At 44.1% G+C, this 26,900-nt stretch overlaps 1 protein-coding gene across 1 annotated transcript in view; it reads left to right on the top strand.

Moving 5' to 3' along the window:
• The window catches only part of LOC311126940 (ras/Rap GTPase-activating protein SynGAP-like), a gene marked incomplete at both ends in the record, with an annotated part of 122,244 nt that overhangs the window by 28,175 nt on the left and 67,169 nt on the right, over positions 1 to 26,900 (top strand). The window contains one exon of the mRNA XM_084158657.1: positions 12,535 to 12,640. Coding sequence (XP_084014783.1) covers positions 12,535 to 12,640 — 106 coding nt within the window. The remainder of the gene's footprint in view (positions 1 to 12,534; positions 12,641 to 26,900) is intronic.

The following is a 26,900-nucleotide window of genomic DNA, read 5'->3' as shown; positions in this document are numbered from 1 at the left end:
TGTTATGATCCAGATAAGGGCATTTTCAGCTCTGGAGAGATGAGAAGAAGGCCCAGGTCAATTAATCAAAGGCTTATCCCTGTCTAATTGTGCCAATGAGGCAGAAGCTATGAATGGATTTGAGGCAGACCTGAAAGGCCAATAGCCACCACCTCGGAGAGAGGATGAGAGGCAATTAAATATTCATGCCTGTCACTCACCTCATGCGGCGCGAGTGGGCCTCTCTATCTCTCTCGCTCTGTCTTTCTGTTTTGCTCCACCAATCTCTCTCTGTCATACACACACACCCCTCTTGATTCATTTCTGTTCGATTCAAATGCTTTTAGTGGCATGACAAAAAGCAATCATATGTTGCCAAAGAGGAGATAAGGTGGAACAGAGGGGTATACCCCTCTCTCTCTGTCTCTCTGTCTCTCTGTCCCTCTCTGTCTCTCTCTCTGTCTGTCTCTGTCTCTGTCTCTGTCTCTGTCTCTCTCTGTGTGTCTCTCTCTGTCTCTCTCTCTGTCTCTCTGTCTCTCTGTCCCTCTCTGTCTCTCTCTCTGTCTGTCTCTGTCTCTGTCTCTGTCTCTGTCTCTCTCTCTGTCTCTCTCTGTCTCTCTCTCTCTATGTCTCTCTCTGTCTCTCTCTCTCTCTGTCTCTGTCTCTGTCTCTGTCTCTGTCTCTGTCTCTGTCTCTCTCTCTGTCTCTCTCTCTCTGTCTCTCTCTCTCTCTGTCTCTCTCTCTCTCTCATGTCTCTCTCTGTCTCTGTCTCTGTCTCTCTCTCTCTCTCTCTCTCTCTCTCTCTCTCTCTCTCTCTCTCTCTCTCTCTCTCTCTCTCTGTCTCTGTCTCTGTCTCTGTCTCTGTCTCTCTCTCTGTCTCTCTCTCTCTCTCTCTCTCTCTCTCTCTCTCTCTCTCTCTCTCTCTCTCTCTCTCTCTCTCTGTGTCTCTCTCTCTCTGTCTCTCTCTCTCTCTCTCTCTGTCTCTCTCTCTCTCTGTCTCTCTCTCTCTCTCTCTCTCTCTCTCTCTCTCGCTCTCTCTCTCTCATCTCTCTCTCTCTCTCTCTCTGTCTCTCTCTGTCTCTCTCTGTCTCTCTCTCTCTCTCTGTCTCTCTCTCTCTCTCTCTCTCTCTCTCTCTCTCTCTCTCTCTCTCTCTCTCTCTCTCTCTCTCTCTCTCTCTCTCTCTCTCTCTCTCTCTCTCTCTCTCTCTCTCACACATTCTATTTCGCAGGCTACCTCTCCTCCCCCTGCTCTCTCTCCCTCCCGCCCTCCCTGGAGTGACTGACAGTAGTGTTTGGCTATCCCACAGACCTGCTGTCTCATTTATTTCCCAGGCAGCACCATTGACATGCCACTCTGTTTTGTTCTGTGATGACATCCGTCAAAAGACCATTTCTCTTCATTGCCACTTCTCAGTCTCAACTAAGGGGCTGCTTGAGGGAATAACAGTGCTCTGGAGGAATATGTGAAAATATCTATCACTTCACCATTGTGCTCTTCTGTGCTCCCCTATTTCAAATGTGCTCTCTTCACAACTGGTGAAAACTGGTGATGTTGAAAGCTTGACTTATACATAGTCCGAATTAACCTAATAGATTAAGCGTGTACCCTTTCGTCCAGGTACAGAAGTCACTATATCTTCTGTTCAACACTATATTGTTTGTGTAGCTTCCCCTACTTGCATACTCTCCACCTCAGAAGTCAACCTTAAAAGTGAACACTACACAATCCAACTTAACTTCACTCCCTAACAACAAAACTCTAAGCTGCACTACCATTGACTGTACAAGAGCACTGACTCCACTTCCTAGTGGGTTGCTGTTAGCCCTCTGTGCCTGTGGTGGGAGCGAGAGGGTCGACAGCGATGGCTGCCACTGATATGAAGTGACAGAGCCCCGCACTGTGTGCACCAGATGCCATGCACCAGTGCCCTGTCCTCCAGTAATGTGCCCAGGCATCGCTCTCCCTCCCACTGTACCCTATTGTTATGCAAGCAATCAGAGGGCACTATTTCCTGCTAGCACAGCGCTAGCACTAGCACATTAGTATCCTCTCTCACTACTACTGAATCACATTAGCATTAGCCTGCTAGGCTAATTCAAAATAAAGGGAATTAAAACCGGATTTGTCTCAGTATCCATGCATGGCCATTGTGTTGCATTCCCTGCCCATATGTTTGCAATGGCTTTGGCAATGTTGATACTGTAAATTAATTCATTAGCGCCCGAGCCAACACAGCAGCGCCATGGTGGCTTTGCCTGTAGCTACTGTTGTCACATTGCATAAAGCATGGCTCAAGAGTAGTTAGCATTTTTACACATGCATGACCGTTGGGAACCCATTTGGAAACAGGGGGATGTGGCAATTATGTAATAATAAGGCACACATGGATGGAAGGAGAAAGAAGCTCCTTCATTTGACAAATAAGAAGGCTCAATGCCCTATACATTGGCACATTCTACAGTTATTTAACAAGCTCTTTACTGACTTTTGGCATCTGAATAACCATTACACGCAACTGAAATAAGCCATTTTCAAAAGGTCACCTCACCTCATATACATATTAGGGGTTAGACACAGAGTGTACAAAACATTATGAACACCTTCCTAAGATTGAGTTGCACCCACTTTTGCCCTCAGAACGGCCTCAATTCATCTGGGCATAGACGAAAGCGTTCCACAGGGATACTGGCCCATGTTGACTCCAATGCTTCCCACAGTTGTGTCAAGTTAGCTGGATGTCCTTTGGGTGGTGGACCATTCTTGATACACATGGGAAACTGTTGAGCCTGAAAAACCCAGCAGCGTTGCAGTTCTTGACACACTCAAACCGGTGTGCCTGGCACCTACTATCATACCCTGTTCAAAGGCACTTCAATATTTTGTCTTGGCCATTCAACCTCTGAAAGGCACACTTACACAATCCATGTCTCAATTGTCTCATGACTTAAAAATCTTTCTTTAACCTGTCTCCTCACCTTCATCTACACTGATTGAAGCGTATTTAACAAGTGACATCAATAAGGGATCATAGCTTTCACCTGGATTCACCTGGTCAGTCTATGTCATGGAAAAAGCAGGTGTTCCTAATGTTTGGAACACTCAGTGTAAACTTGCCTTTTATCAAGGCAGTTTGATTAATTTTCCAGGCTATCCATTTGCATAGTGCATTCAAATGGAGTGTATCTAACATTCCAAATTAATGCAGGTTTTGTGGGAAATGTCCACATAGGGGAGTAGTGGGACAACTCTTCCACCAGTGCTCTGAACATGCTCAAATTTGACATACAAACAATTAAGATCAACTTTGGATTGGAATTTGGTCAGATTTAGTATTTAGGGATGCTCTCTAAATGCCCTCTTTTATCATTCCAAGATGCCAAAAATGGTCTTAAATTCAGCTACTCTGTTTGAATGTTTCTCTTTGATTTTATGATGTTCCAGTTGCTGTGTTCAATGCCTGAGGCGAGGTGAGGGAACATCTGTCAGTGATAGGACGTTATTGAGAGACTTGAGGACAGACAGTGGTGTTGGCCAGCCTAACCGTCTGTCATACTTCCAGGGACACAGAGGCTGATGTATGTGTTTGTGTGCGTGCGTGAATGCGTGTGTGTGTGTGTGTGTGCGTGTGTGTTTTCATGCGTGTGTGTGTGTGTGCGCGTGTCGGGGGCAGAGGTAGGGGACTCAGCAGCTGTTTGATCACGACTCCGTTACAAAGTAATGGATTACACACCTGCCGCTCCATTAACCCCTCCCCCTCCCCACTACACACACACCACCCATATCCCCCACCCAGCCTACCCATCACAGCTGGGCCAGTAGTGACATATGGTCCAGGCAGCCTGCAGCATTGCTCAACTCTCCATGCCAGGCCCCCTCTCCTCTCCCTCTCACTCAGATCTATGGTTTTCATTCTCTCTCTACTCACCCACCATCCACCACCCACCATCCACCCCTCCTTGCAGTGCCTGAGCACAGTCATCTGTCTAATTCAGTCTTAGCCACTTCTGCTCCTACTCTTGCCTCTGACTACATTTTGCTGGGTGCCAAAATTCAGAACAATTTACCTTCTTGTTAGCTGTTAGAATTACCTCACTTATGAATGACACTCAAAGGAGCCTAGGTCTGCATGCCAGTATTCAATCTACTTTTCAATTGAATTAAATGGATTGCTGACTCGCCCAACAAACACCAGAATACCCAGAGTCTGAAACACAAGGACAGAAATTGGGAAACACTGCTATACTTAATTAGATTCTCATTCCAATTATAGACGTTTACATATTAGCAACGCAATCCCACTTAGCATGCTTTCTTGCTCACTGCAGGTCTCAATACTAGACCACTGCCCCTGTGTGAGTGTCAGTGCGGGCCCCATGTGCCCTCTGTCTGGTATGCCGGTGTTGTGTCCCAACCTGCCTTGTGTGCCCAGGGGACGGTGCCAAGGCCGTGTCAAGTCCCCAGCTGCAGCACCACTGTCCTAACCAGCCCCCCCCCCCCCCCCCCCCCCCGGCCAATCAACACTGCCATACGGGCTACAAATAGCGCCCAGGTGTTCCCTCTCGCAACCAGAAAGGGCTGTGTGTCAGGGTGGGGGGTGTTTACAAGGGAGAGTGTGTGTGTGCGTGTGTGCGTGTGTGTGTGTGTGTGTGTGTGTGTGTGTGTGTGTGTGTGTGTGTGTGTGTGTGTGTGTGTGTGTGTGTGTGTGTGTGTGTGGAGTGGGGGGGTCTTTTCCATACACTTGCTGTGATGAATTGTGTCTGAATCGGGACACAGTGGGGATGAGGGGGGAGTGGGCTAACTGTGTTCAAATGGACATCATTGTGGAAATTACTGTGTTTAGCATGTCATGATAGACTAGTATTTATGTAGGGTGTTTAAGATCAGTTTTCAGTCAGAGTTTAATGTGACCTAAACGTTCTCTCAGCTGCTCTGTGAACCTTTTCAGTTCTTATTCCTAGTCAAAGTTACTCCGCTCACTGAGGAAATCGACAGGTCCATGCCTTAGACTAAACTGAAGTCCAGAGCAAAACTTTCTGATTAAAAACGGTTTATTAAGTAATACTACACTTAGATGATCATAGCATTTAGCACTTACAGTATACTGTATGTTGAACACATTTCTTTATATTACTATTTTATGTGTATCGATACATTTAATTAGCAAAGTGCTTGTAGAATGCAGAAATGAGCTCTGGTGCAGCACAGGCTCAAGGAAACAGGGGTAGAGAAGAGTGGATAGATACATTTAGGGACATCTCTGAAGTCTTGTGAATGAATATATCCGTTAATTATCCGAAAATATAGCAACTATTACGCTTATGACAGTATAAAAGGCTTGAAGACAGATCGCTCATATTATTAACATCTTAGAGAATATATCTGTGTTAGAAGGATATTCCTAGAGTGTTATGGTCCAATATTGAGGTAAATTAGATTACATCGACAAATAACCAGAAATAATGTCAACGTTATAAACAGATGTTAAAATTAGGTCTGACACATTGTAAACAGTGTGATCGCAGTATATCATAAATAAAATATAAACAGCAAAGCAAAGTCTTTCAGTGCATAATTGCTCAAATAAAAGGGAAGGCGAGTCCATAAAAAAACAAGCTTTTATGCATGCACATACTGGACTCATATAGATTGGGTGTCTTATATTTTTCATTGAGGAACTCATTCCGTAACTAGCAATATATCTGTCCTCAGCGTGCGATGCGTCTCACAACATACTCATTAGTATGCACTAAGTGGATAATGCGAGCAAAATCAAATACACACTTGATTTATGGTGTGTGTATCCCTGATTACGTTTTAAAAAAAGAGGTAAACGTCAACAAGATGAATCCTGCCACTGACAGAGCTGGGAGATGTCTTCCGGCTCACTGGGCTATGGGGGATGGTACACCGTGGTAAAGTACTCTATGGAGTGCTGTGCTCTGTGCTGTGCATCCACAGTCTAGCGCAGTAGACTGCATGTTATGTATGTTGGGGGGTGGGTGATGTCGCCTGCAGTGGGTGTATGTATTAAACATTTATGTCATCCATATTGTGCTGGTAGCCCTGCTACATGTCTATGATATTACAGCTGACATGGCCATACCCTTACACACATACACACACATATACACACAGATTATTGTGCACAAACACACACACACACACACACATTCACCAACAGACATGTATATTGTATACATTTACAAAGGCCCTTATGCACACACACTCACAAGTACAGACAGATAGACAGACAGACAGACAAACACAGACACACACACTCACAAGTACAGACAGACAGAGAGCGAGACACAGACACACACACGTGCATTGAGTGCTCTTTACAGGGATCCTTTGACTGGCACTCATCTGTGTCTTATTATGGGACATATGACTGTGTGTGACCACTACTGTCCTTATCTGTTATTGGCTTGGTCATTAAGACCCTCAGGCACAATCTCCCTCTCAGCTGTCCTTGCTATCCTCTGACATTGGCCCTCTGTGTTTACAGGATCTGTCTATGATGTCCTGATATTGCCATTATGTGTATATATAGCTGTCTATACAATGCTGACATATTGGTCTTGGTTATTAGCTATTATTGGTTATTATTACCTGTAAACCTCAAGGAAATCCGTGGTCATTGACCCTTTTGCTATGTCTTTGTTGCAATGCTTTGATATGGGTCTCCATATCTCTATGTAATACTCTGATATTCACAGTCAGTTAGTGACCTTTTTTGACAAATATTTCCTATAGTAATTATCTGACATTGGTCCTCTGCATTGCTTCAATACTGTATTTGGATATTGGCTCTCTGCATGTTCAGTAGGCTCTGTCTCTGTGAGTGTATTATAGCTAGCCACTGTGTTGTACTCTCAAAGAGAACAGGGTTTCTCCCAAGGCCTCGATAAACATACCAAGCACAGGAGCATTGATTCATGTACCGATTTCTCCTGTCTATTTCCCCTCAAGCCCGTGTGTCACGATCGTCGGGAACAGAGGACCAAGGCGCAGCGTTGAATGCAAACATACTCTTTTATTTGCGATTTACCGAACAAAAACAACAAACGATAACGTGACGTCCACGGTCTAACACAACCACACTGGAACAAGATCCCACAAACACTGTGGGAAAACTGGCTGCTTAAGTATGGTTCTCAATCAGAGACAACAAGCAACGGCTGATACACGTTGCCTCTGATTGAGAACCACACTGGCCAACATAGAAATACAATCCTAGAATGGAAAACAAAGAGCACAAAACATACACTCTACACACCCTGGCTCAACATAAAATAGTTCCTAGAGCCAGGGCGTGACAGTACCCCCCCCCAAAGGCGCGGACTCCGACCGTGCCAACCAAACACCACAGGGGAGGGCCCACTCCCTCTCTAACCCCCCAAAGTACCCCTGGTCCGGTCTGGCCCTGCTGGCCGGAGCTGGACTGAACACTGGTGGAGCGGATTGCTCTAGCTCCGGAGTGGAGCAGCTGACCGGTACCGGACCAGGCACCGGTGGAACAGGCACGGGCTGTGCCGGACTGACGACGCACACCACTGGCTTGGTGTGGGGAGCAGGAACAGGCCGAGCCAGGCTGGCGACGTGCACCATAGGCTTGGTGCGGGGAGCAGGAGCGGGCCGGACCGGGCTGACGAAGCTCCCCACTGACCTGGTGCAGAGAGCAGGAATGGACCGGGCCGGGCTGGCGACGCGCACCACTGACTTGGTGCGGGGAGCAGGAACAGGCCGGGCCGGGTTGGCGACGCGCACCATAGGCTTGGTGCGGGGAGCAGGGAACAGGCCGGACCGGGCTGACGAAGCGCACCATAGGCTTGGTGCGGGGAGCAGGAACAGGCCGGGCCGGGCTGGCGACGCGCACCATAGGCTTGGTGCGGGGAGCAGGAACGGGCCGGACCGGGCTGACGAAGCGCACCACTGACTTGGTGCGGGGAGCAGGAACGGGCCGGACCGGGCTGACGAAGCGCACCACTGACTTGGTGCGGGGAGCAGGAACAGGCCGGGCCGGGCTGGCGAAGCGCACCATAGGCTCGGTGCGGGGAGCAGGAACAGGCCGGGCCGGGCTGACGACACGCACCACAGGCTCGATGCGAGGAACAGGAACAGGCCGGACCGTACTGGGGACACACACCACTGGCCCTACGCAGGGATCAGGAACGGGCCGGACCGGACTGGTAACACACCCCAGTACCTCTCGCCGTGCCTCTACACTTTCCCTCTCCTCTGTGACCAGTGGCCCCCTTAACCTGGCGGCCTCCTCTGCAAACCCGCTGGACCGCTCCATCGCGGCCTCCTGCTGCCCCGTCGTCCACAGCGTGAGCCCCCCCCTAAAAAAATTCTGGGTGTCTCTCCTCCCCGTGGACCAAGCCTCCCTATCTCTCGCCAGACTCTTCCTCCACTGCTCCAAAGTCCAACCACTCTGCTCTTCATTTGGCTTGACCCAGTCGAGACTCTTCCTCCACTGCTCCCAAGTCCACCCTCTCTGCTCTTCACTAGGCTTGACCCAGTCGAGGTTGCCACGAAGATCCGCTAGCGATTCCCCTGGTGATGGCTCCTGGACCCGCTGCTTGGTCCAGTTTTGGTGGGATCTTCTGTCACGATCGTCGGGAACAGAGGACCAAGGCGCAGCGTTGAATGCAAACATACTCTTTTATTTGCGATTTACCGAACAAAAACAACAAACGATAACGTGACGTCCACGGTCTAACACAACCACACTGGAACAAGATCCCACAAACACTGTGGGAAAACTGGCTGCTTAAGTATGGTTCTCAATCAGAGACAACAAGCAACAGCTGATACACGTTGCCTCTGATTGAGAACCACACTGGCCAACATAGAAATACAATCCTAGAATGGAAAACAAAGAGCACAAAATATACACTCTACACACCCTGGCTCAACATAAAAGAGTCCCTAGAGCCAGGGCGTGACACCGTGTTTTATGAAGTCAGGGACTTCGGGCCCAAATGGATTGTCATAAACTGGCCATATTAACCAACTGTTCTCAATAAATCTGTGTCAGAGTAAACATGCTGAAATCTAGTAGTTATGTAGGAAATTCAGGCTCCCTGAATTCTATATTGATTATCAAGCACTGTACATTATCAACTGATTGTAACTAATGTAACTTAATTCATGTGGAATGCAAATAAAATTATGTCCTGTATTACATGACTCAGTGACAGTAGCATGTATTCATGGTTGCCAAGGGAAGCCAGGCTTCCCCCAAAAATTTACCAATAAAAAAAAAAAAAAATGTATTTTTCGTCTCTCTGTGTTTCATAATTTTCCTTCAATTCACAAGGGGCTGAATGTACATTATATATACAAAAGTATGTTGACACGACTTCAAATTAGTGGATTCAGCTATTTCAGCCACACCCGTTGCTGACAGGTGTATAAAATCGAGCACACAGCCATGCAATCTCCATAGACAAACATTGCCAGTAGAATGGCCCGTACTGAAGAGCTCAGTGACATTCAACGTGGCACCGTCATAGGATGCCACCTTTCCAACAAGTCAGTTTGTCAAATTTCTGCCCTGCTAGAGCTGCCACGGTCAACTGTTATTGTTAAGTGGAAACGTCTAGGAGCAACAACGGCTAAGTCGCAAAGTGGTAGACCACACAAGCTCACAGAACGGCACCGCCTAGTGCTGAAGAGTGTAGCTTGTAAAAATCGACCATCCTCAGTTGCAACACTCACTACCAAGTTCCAAACTGCCTCTGGAAGCAACGTCAGCACAATAACTGTTCGTCGGGAGCTTCATGAAATGGGTTTCCATGGCTGAGCAGCCACGCACAAGCCTAAGATCACAATGTGCCGCCATTGGACTCTGCAGCAGTGGAAACGCGTTCTCTGGAGTGATGAATCACGCTTCACCATCTGGCAGTCCGACAGACGAATCTGGGTTTGGCGGATGCCAGGAGAATGCTACCTGCCCCTATGCATAGTGCCAACTGTAAAGTTTAGTGGAGGAGGAATAATGGTCTGAGTGTAGTGAAGAGAAATCTTAATGCTACAGCATACAATAACATTCTAGAAGATTCTGTGCTTCAAACCTTGTGCCAACAGTTCGGGGAAGGTCCTTTCTTGTTTCAGCATGACAATGCCCCCGTGCACAAAGCGAGGTCCATACAGAAATGGTTTGTCGACACCGGTGTGGAAGAACTTGATTGGCCTGTACAGAGCCCTGATCTCATCCCCATCTTACACCTTTGGGATGAATTGTAACAGCGACTGCGAGCCAGGCCTAATCGCCCAACATCAGTGCACGACGTCACTAATGCTCTCGTGGCTGAATGGAAACAAGTCCCTGCAGCAATGTTCCAACATCTAGTGGAAAACTTTCCAAGAAAAGTGGAGGCTGTTATAGCAGCAAAGGGGGGACCAACTCCATATTAATGCCCATAATTTTGGAATTAGATGTTTGACGAGCAGGTGTCCACATACTTTGGGTCATGTAGTGTATCTCACATTAGAAAGCATCTGAGCGAGTGAAACAGCGCCCCTCTGTCTCTGTATGTGTAGCCCATCTATCTGAGGCTGTCTGGTCAAAAAGAGTATGACGTTGTTGCCGCCGGTAACATTGCATGCAAGGGATGCCAGCGAGCATTTGGCCCCCCTTGTAAATTTTTTAAATTCAATAATAGCCAATCAGCGTTGAGCTAAACTGAGTGAGCTCAACTGTGGATGATCCTGGCGCACCAAAAAAAAGTGTCAAGGGAAGCCAATTTGGATTTTGCTTCACACCAGTCACATCAAAAGAAGAATGTAATTTAGAGAAAAAACTTAAATTATTGCATCTCATTGTGTCGTTGTCCTCCGGTGTCTAGCTAGCTAGCTAAAATCATCCCTTTCCTAAATTAGCCATGAATGTAGGGATTTGGACAATGATTATAACGGCGATTCTGATCGAACCATAAATTCATACATTGTGCCCCTGGCCTGAAAGGATGGAAGTTCAACATGCAGCTAGATGTAGTAACATTAGGCTAATGTTAACTAGCTGGCCTGGCGCATCGTTGCTCATGAAAGGAAATTAGGTTAGCGAGCAAGTATTTTAGCCAGGTAGCCTAGTACAACAAAAACTGAAAGCATGTACTATATGACAGAGTCATAGACCGTTTCATCAACATGAAAGAGAGGAGGATGGCATTGGCGTTTCTCTACAAGTAGGGTGAATCAACATGTTTTTTATGCTTACGCACACATGCACACGCACACACACACACACGCACACACGCACGCACACGCGCGCGCACACGCATACACGCGCACACACACACACACACACACACACACACACACACACACACACAACACACACACACACACACACACACACACACACACACACACACACACACACACACACACACACACAGTCCCCAATTGTCATACTTGAGTAAAAGTAAAGATACCTTAATAGAAAATGACTCAAGTAAAAGTAAAAGTCACCCAGTAAAATATTACTTGAGTAAAAGTCTAAAAGTATTTGGTTTTAAATATACTTAACTATCAAAAGTAAATATAATTGCAAAACTATACTTAAGTATCAAAGTAAAAGTATAAATCATTTCAAATTCCTTATATTGAGCAAACCAGACAGCGCAATTTTTTTGTTTTTTAAATTTACAGATAGCCAGGGGCTCACTCCAACACTCAGACATCATTTACAAACGAAGCATGTGTGTTTAGTGAGTCCGCCAGATCAGATGCAGTAGTGATGACCACTTTTGATAAGTATGTGAATGGACTCTTTTCTTGCCGTGCTAAGCATTCAAAGTGTAACGAGTACTTTTGGGTGTCAGGGAAAATGTATGGAGTAAAAAGTACATTATTTTCTTTAGGAATATAGTGAAGTAAAAGTAAAAGTTGTCCAAAATATAAATAAACACACACACACACACAAATCAGTACCATGCCACATCCTATTTAGCTTGTGTTGATTGGACTCAATAGTTTTTGGTATCTTTTAGTTGTCACTATATTAAACTAACCATTAGCCTAGGTCATTTGATTCTGTTGAAATGTTGAAGTTGAAATGGTGCTGGAATAGTGGAGGCAGCTCCTGTTTTCTTTTCGACTTGCGGTAACTCTCTGTGGTTCTAAATCAATGGTTGTTTAATAGTCCGAAAATGTCAGAAACATTAACTGCTTGACCATGCTGTAGGTCATGTATCTGTTTGTTACATGCAATATGCTTTGTGGACTTCCTCGGACAGATGTTGCAAAGTTGTGGTTGAATTTATTCTGCCATTGTGTCTTCTTTTTGTCTCGGCCTTAGGCCTATAAATCAAGGTGTCAAGGCAGATGAACTAACAGGTTATAGAGCAAACAACGCAATTATCACAACACATAGGTTGTAATATGGCATTTTTTTCCTGGCTTGGCTTCCCCAGTGATTTTACCCACGCACCGCTGCTGCTCAGTGATAGACATTTCAAGATACTATCCATTATAGTCTTCAGAAAATATAGCCTAATGCATTGTGTGTGTTGACCTGACCTTGTCTCTCTGTGCATATGCAGGTACACCCTTTGTTGATGCGCGAGCGTCGCTCCGAATTGCACAGGAACAAGCTGCTGCGAAGGACAGTCAGCGTTCCTGTTGAGGGGAGGCACCATCCAGAGATGGGTGAGTAGGCCATGGGCCCTTCTATCTCTCTGAATCCTTTCTGTCCATAGACATACAGTGAATAGAATGGCCTTGAAACCTCTGACCATAAAGCACAAATGTAATGTTGTACTTCCTGCTTTTACTTCCTGCTTTACTCTTATGGGGACCCTCGCAATGGCTGCCAGTCCACCCATTATGGCGTCATTGACTTGAATGGGGAGGCCCATTCTACTCATTCTAGTTTTGTGTTTCTGACTCTACCTGTCATGGGCTGCTCTCACCTTTCTCTGCCTCTCTACCTCTGATATTTTGTGATTCTGTCTTTCTTACTGCCTCTCTGACTCGTTGTCTCTGCCTGCCTCTTTGCCTTACTCCACCTCTCTCACGCTGCCTCTCTGCCTCATGTTCAATGTCTCAGCATTGATACACTCCCATCGTCCACATAGGGCAACTCTCCTCACAACAGTCCTGTGGGGATACTGCAATAGGCCACTCACTCCATATTTGACATGAACCTGTTCAGGTCAGACACAGCAATACTCTCCTATAACTGCATAGGCTACACAGGCCTACTGACTCCAGAAGAGTGATGCTCATCACACTCTAAGCATATCTATGGTATAGCATATGTTATCCAACAGCCTTCCATTGAGAACCATCTGCAGTGAGAGCCCATACTGAATGGGATCGATGCCCCCCCAGGCGGCCAAGGCCCCCCAGGCAGCCCATTAATGAGCTGATTAACAGAAACCTGCCATGCTGTCATCAGAATTCCACATTTACAGAGTCAGTGTCAAGGGAACTGCTTGTGACACAGTGACACATTTCAGAAAGTATGTGACCTACTGCATAACTTGGAACTGAGATAACTTAGTGAGATCATTTTTGGGATAATCCGAAAGTGAGAGTAGATTTGATGCAAGCAAGTGAGTAGATTGCATACAAGTGGAAAATAGGACACAAAGGCATGAAATCAAAATGAAAGGCTAAACTGTCCAATGAAACACAAGTTCGAGATAGAGCATTGTTTGCTACGGGGGATGAGGGGGATGAGGGCCAATAGACCTTCTGATGTTGTCCTCTACTTAAGTGCTTCATTCCAGGGACACATACAGTACAAGTCATAGATTAGTCTTGTGTTATAAAAAACGAGATAGAATTTGTATCCATCTTGGTATGCATCCAACGTGTTTATGTGCTGTATCTATACTTCAAACGTGAATTTTCGTTGAGGAGAGGATGAAAGTGTGCATTTCTCCCATCGTTTTGATAAATGAAGACACGACAACAATCCCAGCTGGGTCCTGATGTAATGACCATCTCTGATGAAGACATTTGGCTCTGCATCTATGATTAGGTACACATATGATGCTTCAATAGGCTCTTTGGATTGGATACGGAAAGTTGCGCAGACGCAATCTACTTCCCCATCCACTTCCTTATATTGCACCTTGAAAGCACGGAAATTGTTAAAGTTGGAGCAATCAATATGCAATTACGGCATTCATCTTGGTAGATAATTGCAGCGTGCTGTAAATGTTTTATGCAAATATCAGTTGTAATTAGAACTTCAACCTAAACCCTATCCACAGAACTTCTGCCTGCAGCCACACAGACCAACCTAGAATATTTGCTCTGTGTTGAGCTGTCCAAGGTACTGAAACAGCTCCCATCCTTGGTGGATTTTAGCCCATGTTGTGCCCTCTGTCCATGGTGTTGAAACAGCCTATGTACCCTGGACACATTTACAGTGGCTTGCGAAAGTATTCACCCCCTTGGCGTTTTTCCTATTTTGTTGACTTACAACCTGGAATTAAAATTGCTTTTTTGGGGTTTGTATCATTTGATTTACACAACATGCCTACCACTTTGAAGATGCAAAATATTTTTTATTGTGAAACAAACAAGAAATAAGACAAAAAAACGGAAAACTTGAGCGTGCATAACTATTCACTATTGTAGAGCCACATTTTGCAGCAATTACAGCTGCAAGTCTCTTGGGGTATGTCTCTATAAGCTTGGCACATCTAGCCACTGGGATTTTTGCCTATTCTTCAAGGCAAAACTGCTCCAGCTCCTTCAAGTTGGATGGGTTCCGCTGGTGTACAGCAATCTTTAAGTCATACCACAAATTCTCAATTGGATTGAGGTCTGGGCTTTGACTAGGCCATTCCAAGACATTTAAATGTTTCCCCTTAAACCACTCGAGTGTTGCTTTAGCAGTATGCTTAGGGTCATTGTCCTACTGGAAGGTGAACCTCCGTCCTAGTCTCAAATCTGGAAGACTGAAACAGTTTTCCCTCAAGAATTTCCCTGTATTTAGCGCCATCCATCATTCCTTAAATTCTGACCAGTTTCCCAGTCCCTGCCGATGAAAAACATCCCCACAGCATGATGCTGCCACCACCATGCTTCACTGTGGGGATGGTGTTCTCGGGGTGATGAGAGGTGTTGGGTTTGCGCCAGACATAGCGTTTTCCATGACGCCAAAAAGCTCAATTTTAGTCTCATCTGACCAGAGTACCTTCTTCCATATGTTTGGAGAGTCTCCCACATGCCTTTTGGCGAACACCAAACGTGTTTGCTTATTATTTTCTTTAAGCAATGGCTTTTTTCTGGCCACTCTTCCGTAAAGCCCAGCTCTGTGGAGTGTACGGCTTGAAGTGGTCCTATGGACAGATACTCCAATCTCGCTGTGGAGCTTTGCAGCTCCTTCAGGGTTATATTTGGTCTCTTTGTTGCCTCTCTGATTAATGCCCTCCTTGCCTGGTCCGTGAGTTTTGGTGGGCAGCCCTCTCTTGGCAGGTTTGTTGTGGTGCCATATTCTTTCCATTTTTTAATAATGGATTTAATGGTGCTCCGTGGGATGTTCAAAGTTTTGGATATTTTTTTATAACCCAACCCTGATCTGTACTTCTCCACAACTTTGTCCCTGACCTGTTTGGAGAGCTCCTTGGTCTTCATGGTGCCGCTTGCTTGGTGGTGCCCCTTGCTTAGTGGTGTTGCAGACTCTTTCAGAACAGGTGTATATATACTGAGATCATGTGACAAATCATGTGACACTTAGATTGCACACAGGTGGACTTTATTTAGCTAATTATGTGACTTCTGAAGGTAATTGGTTGCACCAGATCTTATTTAGGGGCTTCATAGCAAAGGGGGTGAATACATATTCATGTTATTTTTTTATTTTTCATTTCACTTCACCAATTTGGACTATTTTGTGTATGTCCATTACATGAAATCCAAAATAAAAATCAATTTAAATTACAGGTTGTTATGCAACAAAATAGGAAAAACACCAAGGGGGATGAATACTTTTGCAAGGCACTGTAGGTACATATGAGGTACAGTAGTTACAATAGGGAGACAAAGGCCTCCCGAGTGGCGAAGCAATCTAAGGCACTGCATCGCAGTGCTGAGGCGCCACTACAGCCTGGGGTTTGAACAATTGGCCCAGTGTTGGCCCGGGTTAAGGGAGGGTGTGGCCAGGGGGCTTTCCTTGGCTCATTGCGCTCTAGCGACTTCTTGTAATATAATGAGAGAAACAATCCTTTTAAATCTTTATTGGCACTGAAGTGCACGCTCCTGATCCTATTGGGTCTCTTGAAATAACGTTCATTCAAAGAGGTGCGTTCTGGGCTAAGAAGGACAATATTTGTCTCTCTCTTTCTTATTAACCTCCTCAAAATTGGATGTGATTATCTGCATTAATGAAGTTGGTCTTCAATGTTATGTGTTACATTTTGAAATTGACTTTCACCACGACTGCTCAGTCATTGAGAGAAATCCACGTTATCTGAATGAATTAACCTCAGGCTAAATCACAACCATAATGTAGCTAGCTAACTGCTCATCTGATGCCTGAATGGTAATTCAATGTAAAAACACAACGTGTTGTTCGTATTTTCCTCCATTATAAACTTGTGTTCTCCGTCTTCTGGGCCAACATTGTCATTTTTATATTTTATTTAAAGGAGTTGTTCCGCATCTCATCTTAAAGGTACAACACTAGCGTGTATAACTGAACTAGTTTCTCCTCAAATAACTTTAAGGAAATTAATCATAATAAATAGTATAAATTATGGATTTTGACCAGGCTTCCCCAGCCTTTTAACTCATTAAAACAACATGCAATGTCTTTGAGGTTCCACTAGGGACAAAACAACTTTCAGGGTAAGAGTGGAACACAGAAGTGGTTCATGTTTGTAGCATACTCCAGCAGCCACCGCTAACCTGCCAACCCATCAACAACCTCAGTACATTTACCCTGCATGTGCGTAGTTTGTATTCTGTAGCATCATAGATTAGATTAGATTAGATTAGTGAGTCTGTTACTCAGATTTATCTTTGTTTTGAGCAATTCAGCCTCTGTTGACCCCAAATATCTACTGCAACATTACGCAATACGATCCCATTAGCCAACCCCAATTATGCTATTCTCTGTTTGCTACCACATGGGAATACCAAAGGACACTTCAGTATGTTTTAATTGCAGCAGAAAGCATACATAGTACTGCAGTATCAACAACAGTATTGTTAGTTTTAGTGAGACTATTAGTACTATAAAAAGTTAACAGTATAGGATGACAGGTAGCCTGTGAGTCTGTCACTGAGGGAACTGCAAATCCACCCCCAAAGCTGCTGCTTGTCTTTGGAGAGATTTGCTGAGTCATCTTGCTGTATTAATGTTGGAACTCCGAAAGAATACAGATGGAGCGCTACTGTAGCTTTGTTTAGCGGCTTGTGGACATGAGCAGTGGAACATTCACTGGTGAAAGGGGCAGAGAGAGAAAGAGGTGGATCATGGAGTTGTGTGCTCACTAAGCTAGAATCAATACTGTTTTCTGGCAACATTTTACATCACTGTTCCCACACTTCTTCGGAATGACGTAGAGCTACTTAATGTGGAACAACTAATCAAATTATGTTTCACTTAAAGGGAAGATTGTAGAATTAGGTTGCTTTTAAACATTCTTATTTGTTTCATCCTTCCAACTAAAAGTCCCAATACGACATGTATCACTTTACATTTGTTTTTTGGGAGATATTTATATTTTAACCGAATTTGACCAAAGAGGAGCACTACACTGCTACATAAGACGGTGAAGACCCACATCATACCGAGTCCTCCTATTGTTTTTGAACAACTATTTTGGCACTCTGAATAAAGCCAATTTATCATCTGACCAATACCTGTGATTTTTTTTACTCTGTTTCAGCTCATTTAAAATAAAATAAAAACGTATACAGCTCGCAGGCTTTAAGCATAGTCCCTTTTACACCCCTAGCTTACCCCTACAAGCTAACCACTAGCAGCCTTAAAATACATCACTTATTAGTAGTTCAGCGCATCAGCATTTCTCGTACTGTTACACAAAATCTCTCAGTTGTTGGCCGATAGTAGCTATAGCTAATGACATGCTAACCTAAGTGCTACTACTAGCAGCAGTAAATCCAGGTGTAATGGCTAAAACAAACATTGGCTACCATGATATCCTGCAAGTTATATCACCGAAAAACGATCAGGCAGTTCAGTGTGTACTGCCACCACCAACAAGCCGTTCCCTTCTTGACGTCAAAGCCGCAATGTATTGTTGGTATAGGAGTTTTTGATAAATGTAATTCAAATTGTGAAAATAGAAGTGTATAATTTGTTAAAATAAACTTTTGCAAAAAAGACCTTGCATTAAGTACTTTTGCATAAGATGGAATATCATCAATCTACATTGTTAGATTTGCGGAAATATATTGTGCAACCTGCACTTTAATATGTGTAACAACCACCAGTGTAGAGAGTGCTACTACACAGTAAAGATGTATTCGTTGGGGCTGTATACTATTGAAAAATAGGTAAGAATTAGCTACAATACATTTTTCAAGATGGGTCTTTTAGAATCCTCTTGTAATTGAAATGTTGACAATAAAAAAGTCCCCCTTCAATAACTGATTACTGATCAATTCATCAATTACTAGGTACCAGTAATGACATGTTAAGAAATGGAGTGAAGCACCATTGTAAATACCATGCATTAACTGGAAAATAGCTTTTTATGCAGAGCAGCTATGTAAATGTCGACATTATGTAACATCAAATGCTCACATATGAGTGATGCGCCCTGTGGTCTTGTGTGATATATCCTGAGGATGAAATAGAACAATAACAATAATAACAGCAGTAGCAGCACAGCTCCTGGTTTGACTGGCAGTTGTCCATGAGCCTCTTGTGTAGGCTTGTTTCCCTTCCTCAGCCCTGAGTGTGTAAGTCAGCTCTCATACACTGGTTGGCTGTAGTCTTAAAATACTTCCCATCTCTCTGCACTGAGTCTAGGGTCAGGGATTTACTGCAACTTTCTTCAACTTCAATTAAACACAGTCTCAAATAGCCACCTGTCCCTTTAAATAGCTGGGCATCGGCACACATTTCAGCAAATAAATGCCTGTTTCAAATAAACGCCAAATGTGGGTCTAAATGAATTGTTTTACCATAGACACAGCTCTGATATTCCCACAGTCACGTGCGTTACATTTTAAAATGTTTTATTATATCATCGTTGCTAGCCATGGCACCACCTAAAAGAAAACATCAGATTCAAGCTAGCAGTGATCAAATTCACAGAGCAAAATTCGGGCGAGGCAACAGCCAGTGAGTGAGAAAATGGCTGTCAAAAAGTCGAACTTCAACGTTTGTGTGAGGTGGATCAGAAGAGGGCGAGACTGCAAGGTGGCAGGAAAAAGGTTAGCGAGGAGCTGGAGGTGAATAGACACCTGGCTCAAATGGAAGTCTGTCTCTTATAAGCGCCGGTTGCGTTCAGTGATTGAAGCAAATAAACACCTGGGCTGTTAAGTTTTACGGTAGGTTTCTTTGATAGTTTCCTTCACCAAAGCCTGCTCTCACCGAGGCCCAGTGGAAAAGAAGACGGCAACTTGGTAGAAGTCAGCTTCTTTTTGCTGAGCATGTGGATTGGGAGTCTTTGGGCAGTGCAGTGTGCCTTTCGGTTTTGCTTAGGAACCACTGATGTAGATGAGAGTAGCCATTGACACACAAACAATCATGCAGACACACACACACACACACACCAGTGGCGTAGGCAGAAATCTGTTGATGGCAGGGCCAGCAAAGATGTAGATGGGTCAAAATGTAGGCACTCAAATCATCATTCAATTATCCTAAAAGCATAGCCCTAACCTTACTGTAATCGATCGCATGTGATTTCGCATTACAGACCAAATAGTCTTGTAGGCCTACGTAAATCCATGACTTGCATTTAACATGTGACTCACATAGACTTACACATAGTAAAGCATTGGTCTATAGCTTTATTAATAGACTATGAGACTAGAACATAATGCCCTGATATGACAGTAATAATAATCACAATAGGCTTGGCAACCTCTCAGATCACTGTCTCAGCGACCATGAGATAGTAGGCTAGGCTAGGTGACCGCAAATGTACCCCATTTAACACTAAGAGAGCCATGGCTAGGGTTAGGGTTAGGTTTAAAATCAGATTGTATGACTTTGTGGCTGTGCCAGCAAGTGACCACTCTGCATAGCTGCCTGCAGAACCAGATTCATGACGAAAAAACGCTAACCTGACATTTATTCCCCCCTGCCTGTCAGGCCTGCGTAGCTGATGATGGCCATAGAAACTACACCTAAACTATATCTAAACTAATTTCACACATATAATAATAATAGAGTTAGCCTAATTCACCCTTCAATATGTTTTGATTTGGTCTACACTGTTTATGTTCTGGTTCAATTTGACCCATACAGTAAGTACAGTAAGTACATCAATATCATAAATATATCATTTTAACCTCCCAAAATGTATTTTCCATTAGCTGAGAAAGCAGCTTGTTTCTAGGACAAACCATTAAAAAGTTACATAGACCAAGGTCAAGGTCAAATTGTGGGTGTCAAATTGCTGGTCAAATTGATCCAGAACATCATGGATGTCAGAGCACCTTACCGATCACTGCACCTGTACACAGCCCATCTGAAATTAGCCCACCCAACTACCTCATCCCTATATTGTTATTTATTTTTGCTCTTTTGCACCCCAGTATCTCTATTTGCACATAATCTCTTGCACATCTAGCATTCCAGTGTTAATACTATTGTAATTATTTTGCACTATAGCCTATTTATTGCCTTACCTCCATAACTTGCTACATTTGCACACACTGTATATATATTTTCTGTTGTATTTTTGACTTTATGTTTTTTACCCTATATGTAACTCTGTGTTGTTTTTATCGCACTGCTTTGCTTTATCTTGGCCAGGTCGCAGTTGTAAATGAGAACTTGTTCTCAACTGGCTTACCTGGTTAAATAAAGGTGAAATAAAATAAATAAATAAAAAATGTCATTATTCCGGTAGCGGGTCTAATTTAATTGCAAAAAAATAAAAGTATGTGTTTTACAAGATTGAGACCCATATTTAGGAAAGTAGATGAAGGGTCATGGTGGAAGAATGACGTAAAATAGTATTTTTGTGGTTTTCAAACTCTAAGGGAAGTGTTAAATTGACAATAGTCTGGTAGGTGAGAATATTATTGTTAAATTATACAGTGGGGAGAACAAGTATTTGATACACTGCCAATTTTGCAGGTTTTCCTACTTACAAAGCATGTAGAGGTCTGTAATTTTTTTCGTAGGTACACTTCAACTGTGAGAGACGGAATCTAAAACAAAAATCCAGAAAATCACATTGTATGATTTTTAAGTAATTAATTTGCATTTTATTGCATGACATAAGTATTTGATACATCAGAAAAGCAGAACTTAATATTTGGTACAGAAACCTTTGTTTGCAATTACAGAGATCATACGTTTCCTGTAGGTCTTGACCAGGTTTGCACACACTGCAGCAGGGATTTTGGCCCACTCCTCCATACAGACCTTCTCCAGATCCTTCAGGTTTCGGGGTTGTCGCTGGGCAATACAGACTTTCAGCTCCCTCCAAAGATGTTCTATTGGGTTCAGGTCTGGAGACTGGCTAGGCCACTCCAGGACCTTAAGATGCTTCTTACGGAGCCACTCCTTAGTTGCCCTGGCTGTGTGTTTCGGGTCGTTGTCATGCTGGAAGACCTATCCACGACCCATCTTCAATGCTCTTACTGAGGGAAGGAGGTTGTTGGCCAAGATCTCGCGATACATGGCCCCATCCATCCTCCCCTCAATACGGTGCAGTCGTCCTGTCCCCTTTGCAGAAAAGCATCCCCAAAGAATGATGTTTCCACCTCCATGCTTCACGGTTGGGATGGTGTTCTTGGGGTTGTACTCATCCTTCTTTTTCCTCCAAACGCGGCGAGTGGAGTTTAGACCAAAAAGCTATATTTTTGTCTCATCAGACCACATTACCTTCTCCCATTCCTCCTCTGGATCATCCAGATGGTCATTGGCAAACTTCAGACGGGCCTGGACATGCGCTGGCTTGAGCAGGGGGACCTTGCGTGCGCTGCAGGATTTTAATCCATGATGGCGTAGTGTGTTACTAATGGTTTTCTTTGAGACTGTGGTCCCAGCTCTCTTCAGGTCATTGACCAGGTCCTTCCGTGTAGTTCTGGGCTGATCCCTCACCTTCCTCATGATCATTGATGCCCCACGAGGTGAGATCTTGCATGGAGCCCCAGACCGAGGGTGATTGACCGTCATCTTGAACTTCTTCCATTTTCTAATAATAGCGCCAACAGTTGTTGCCTTCTCACCAAGCTGCTTGCCTATTGTCCTGTAGCCCATCACAGCCTTGTGCAGGTCTACAATTTTTATCCCTGATGTCCTTACACAGCTCTCTGGTCTTGGCCATTGTGGAGAGGTTGGAGTCTGTTTGATTGAGTGTGTGGACAGGTGTCTTTTATACAGGTAATGAGTTCAAACAGGTGCAGTTAATACAGGTAATGAGTGGAGAACAGGAGGGCTTCTTAAAGAAAAACAAACAGGTCTGTGAGACCCCAGAATTCTTACTGGTTGGTAGGTGATCAAATACTTATGTCATGCAATAAAATGCAAATTAATTTCTTCCAAATCATACAATGTGATTTTCTGAATTTTTGTTTTTGATTCCGTCTCTTACAGTTGAAGTGTACCTATGATAAAAATTACAGACCTCTACATGCTTTGTAAGTAGGAAAACCTGCAAAATCGGCAGTGTATCAAATACTTGTTCTCCCCACTGTATATGAAGAATCTGATGAACAGTGCAGCTTGGAATTGACATAAAGGCAGGGAAACGAAACAAAGTGCCAAAAAGTGACTTTTGCAAATTATCCTACAGAGTCACAAGCAGGTAAGACGTGTTGATGTCTATATAGTATCAGAAAGAGCAGATTATGCAGTTTCCAAATGACCTATTCTTGCCAAACAACAAAAATTACTCCTTGAGCTGTTTTTCAAAATACAACTCAAAGCACAGTAATATATTTAAACTAAAAATATACCATTCTGTTTTCTTAACTGCATTTTCTTGAATTTATAATGTTCCTTAAGACCTACAGGACACCATGACACAACGTCCCAAGAACGTCCTAAAACTGTCCTCGGGGACTCCCCAGGACCAGCCGGGAACTACACAAAACCTCCAGGGGACCATGACACAACATATTAAGAATGTTCAGGGGAACCTTCAGGGGTCAAACCGGGAGCTATAAAAAGGTCCCCCGGAAAACGTTCCCTTGGGAACATCACCCGACTTGGGAACATCACGCGACGTCCTAAGGACTAGTAAAATGAAAGTCATGAGAACATCCGAGAAAGGTCCTCACATGGTCCTCAGTGACGTCCTGGGAACGTACCGGGAACTAGACAAAAGTACCCAAGAGAACGTTCCCTTGGGACCATCACGCAACGTTCTCAGAACGTAAATGGGATATCGTCGAGCCGAAATGTCCTAATGGGAATGTTGCCGAATGTCCTCAGGTCGCCCCCTGTTTGCTGGGATATAGACTAGAACAGTCGTCACCAACCCTTTCTTTGTTGAGATCCCTTTCTGAATCAAAATGCAAACTGAGTGCAATTCTCTGCTGGGCACGGAGATCAAGTGCGCATACAATGCAGCCGTTTGTGTGATATCAATTAAATGATCTATAGCCTATAGGGCCTAACAGTGAATGGGCAAAGAAGCACAGGGCAAAGTTATATTTCCAATTAAATTAACTTCCTAAAAATTATAGGCTATTTACATTGACTGGAAATAAATATTGTTTCATGCATTTGGCTATTTTCATACAAAGTAAGAGAAGTCAGATTTTCTCCATTATATTTCAAAACTCGAGTCTCAAGCTAGGTTATAAGATAACACTGGTAATAGGTCAGTTGTTGTAGCCTCCTACTTGTGAGGCACATCGGAGCATAAATTGAAATAACTTGTTTTTCTATTTCAGTGGACTAATGGTCAGTCTCAGCGGAGGGAGCGAATGCGAGTCGAAGTGGAGAAGTTTGTTTCATGACTTCTAAAAGTGTTGAATAAAAACAGTGTTGCTGTGCTGAATAATACATTTCAAAAACACTCATAACAAAAGCACCCCTTTGCTGTATCCTTTTACAATCTCTCTCTAGGCATGCTTTTGAAATCTTACAGTAGCCTGTTCTACAATCAGTATCAATTTTGCTGTGGGCTCGTGTAAGCTGCTGTAGACATGGTGATCTAAGCTAGGGGTTCTCAAAAATAATATACAATGTAATATTATTAATCTACAATTTATGTTCTTAACCCTTGGCAACAGAGCTTTAGTACAGCAGCATATTCTTATGGGAAACAAATGCCAACATTCAGTTATTACTGCACAGCAACCCCCCGCGACTCGGACTAGTATGTTCCGACAACCCCAACAGCTAATGCTATACCAATCCAAAGGACCATATCTCTAACACAAGATGTCAATAATTTCTCTCCCTTATGGCTTTCATAGACCTGACTCTCTCCTTTTGCATATACATGTATGCCTTTGCTATATCTCCTCTTTGTGCATCTCAAATAGGTGCATGCCAGTTGCTGCAAAATCATTTTCGATTCATCGATAGCCAAGAATCAGCAGCTGTTAGTGCCGTACACAATGAAATGGAGGGAGTTGAAATGGAGGGATTGGGTGTTGAAAAAAGCGACCAAGCAAAGGTAAAATGACCTTGGTTCTTCATATACAAGAGCATGGATGCCAGTATTTTTACACAAAGGAGGCAAAAATAGCTATTGACTGGATATTGTTGCTAAAAAAAATAGCAAGTACAGTGCGGTGTGGTCTTCTTGAAATCATTACTCTATGGCGCTATGAAATATATTTTTGAAATTCTAACACTGTCATGGATATTGCATGTCATTATGATGACCAACTTCCCTTCATGTAGTGAAAAATTGTATTAGCACTTGCTCTAGCCCCCCCCCCTCTCTCTCTCTCTCTCTCTCTCTGTCTATGTCTCTCTGTCTCTCTCTAGCTCTCCATATCTCTGTTTATCTCTGTTTATGTCTCTCTCCCCCTCTCTCTCTGTCTGTCTGTCTGTCTCTCTCTCTCTCTCTCTCTCTCTCTCTCTCTCTCTCTCTCTCTCTCTCTCTGTCTATGTCTCTCTCTCTAGCTCTCCATATCTCTGTTTATCTCTGTTTATGTCTCTCTCCCCCTCTCTCTCTGTCTGTCTGTCTCTCTCTCTCTCTCTCTCTGTCTATGTCTCTCTGTCTCTCTCTCTTGCTCTCCATATCTCTGTTTATCTCTCTCTCCCTGTCTGTCTGTCTGTCTGTCTGTCTGTCTGTCTGTCTGTCTGTCTGTCTGTCTGTCTGTCTGTCTGTCTGTCTGTCTGTCTGTCTGTCTGTCTGTCTGCCTGCCTGCCTGCCTGCCTGCCTGCCTGCCTGCCTGCCTGCCTGCCTGCCTGCCTGCCTGTCTGTCTGTCTGCCTGCCTGCCTGCCTGCCTGTCTGTCTGTCTGTCTGTCTGTCTGTCTGTCTGTCTGTCTGTCTGTCTGTCTGTCTGTCTGTCTGTCTGTCTGTCTGTCTGTCTGTCTGTCTGTCTGTCTGTCTCTCTCTCTCTCTCTCTCTCTCTCTCTCTCTCTCTCTCTCTCTCTCTCTCTCTCTCTCTCTCCCCCCTCTCTCCCTGTCTGTCTCTAACACATTTATCTGAATGCCCCTATAGTTGTGTATTGTATATCTATTATATCTCTCTCAGCTCTCCTGGTCTGTTCTCACACATAGAGTGTCGTTACCAGGCTCTCCAGCTGCTCTAGCCAGGCTCTTAATTGAATATTTGCTGTGTGCTGCAGCTCCGGAGGCACATGGCTTTACAGAGACAGAATACCGGTGTTGTCAGGCCAACACTCCCACTCTGACTGCCTGTCACCTAAAGGCTCCACCGCACTCTGTGAAGCTAGAAAGGAGCTCATATACTTGGTCTCTCAGTAAATTATAGAGTAAGAATGGATGGGAGATGGGGAGATACAGTATTCACACCATATGGTGGGTGAATGGGATGTTGTAAATGTGTCAAGGATATGTATGTGTTATGGGTGTGAGGCTGTAGGGTATCTACAGAAGGTGTGCGAACATCCATGCAAATGTCTTCCCATGCAAGTGAATGCGTGGGCTTGTGTTGTGTATACTGCACTGGAATTGTGTGTGTTTAAATGCCTGCTTGCGCGTGTGTGTGCATGTGTGCGCATGTGTGCGTGTGTGTATGTACTGTACTGTAAACTGTGTCTGTACCTCCAATGCGTCCCCAGTTTCCCACGTGCCTGTGCCTGTGCCCAACATTGCCAACATCCCAATTTTCTCCTCAGCCTTGGCACCCTGCCTAGCCAGGTGGCACTGTGCACGCTTCAAGTGTGTCCTCATTTCATATCATCCCTCTTCCTCTATCTGATGGTGTGAGACGGGTAGAGAACTATGTGAACGGGTAGGACATTTGAAATGCATGGAGTAAGCAAGGATGTGAAAAGAAAGAGTAAATGACAGTGGTGAGAGAGAGGGAAAGATTACTACAATAGTACATCAGCCTTAGGTTCACATCACTAATGGTAACCATGGAAATATTATAGAGCAGACACACAGACGTTAGAGAGAATGCAAGAGAGAGAGAGAGTAAGAGAGAGGCAGAGAGAGGGAGAGAGAGAGGGGAGTGAAGGAGAGAAAATGTGTGTGTGTGTGTGTGTGTGTGTGTGTGTGTGTGTTGTGTGTGTGTGTGTGTGTGTGTGTGGAGGGGGTGTAGTAAATTGTTTTCTGCAATACTTAAATTAACCAATCCCAGTAATTCTTATAGCTCAGTGACTTACTATCTGTAATGCGATGGGTTAAAAAG

This window comes from Coregonus lavaretus (genome assembly GCF_964263955.1).
Source record: "Coregonus lavaretus genome assembly, chromosome: 3".
In the NCBI taxonomy this organism is placed as follows: Eukaryota; Metazoa; Chordata; class Actinopteri; order Salmoniformes; family Salmonidae; genus Coregonus; species Coregonus lavaretus.
The sequence above is the reverse complement of the archived record's forward strand: the minus strand, read 5'-3'. Positions and strand labels throughout refer to the sequence as shown.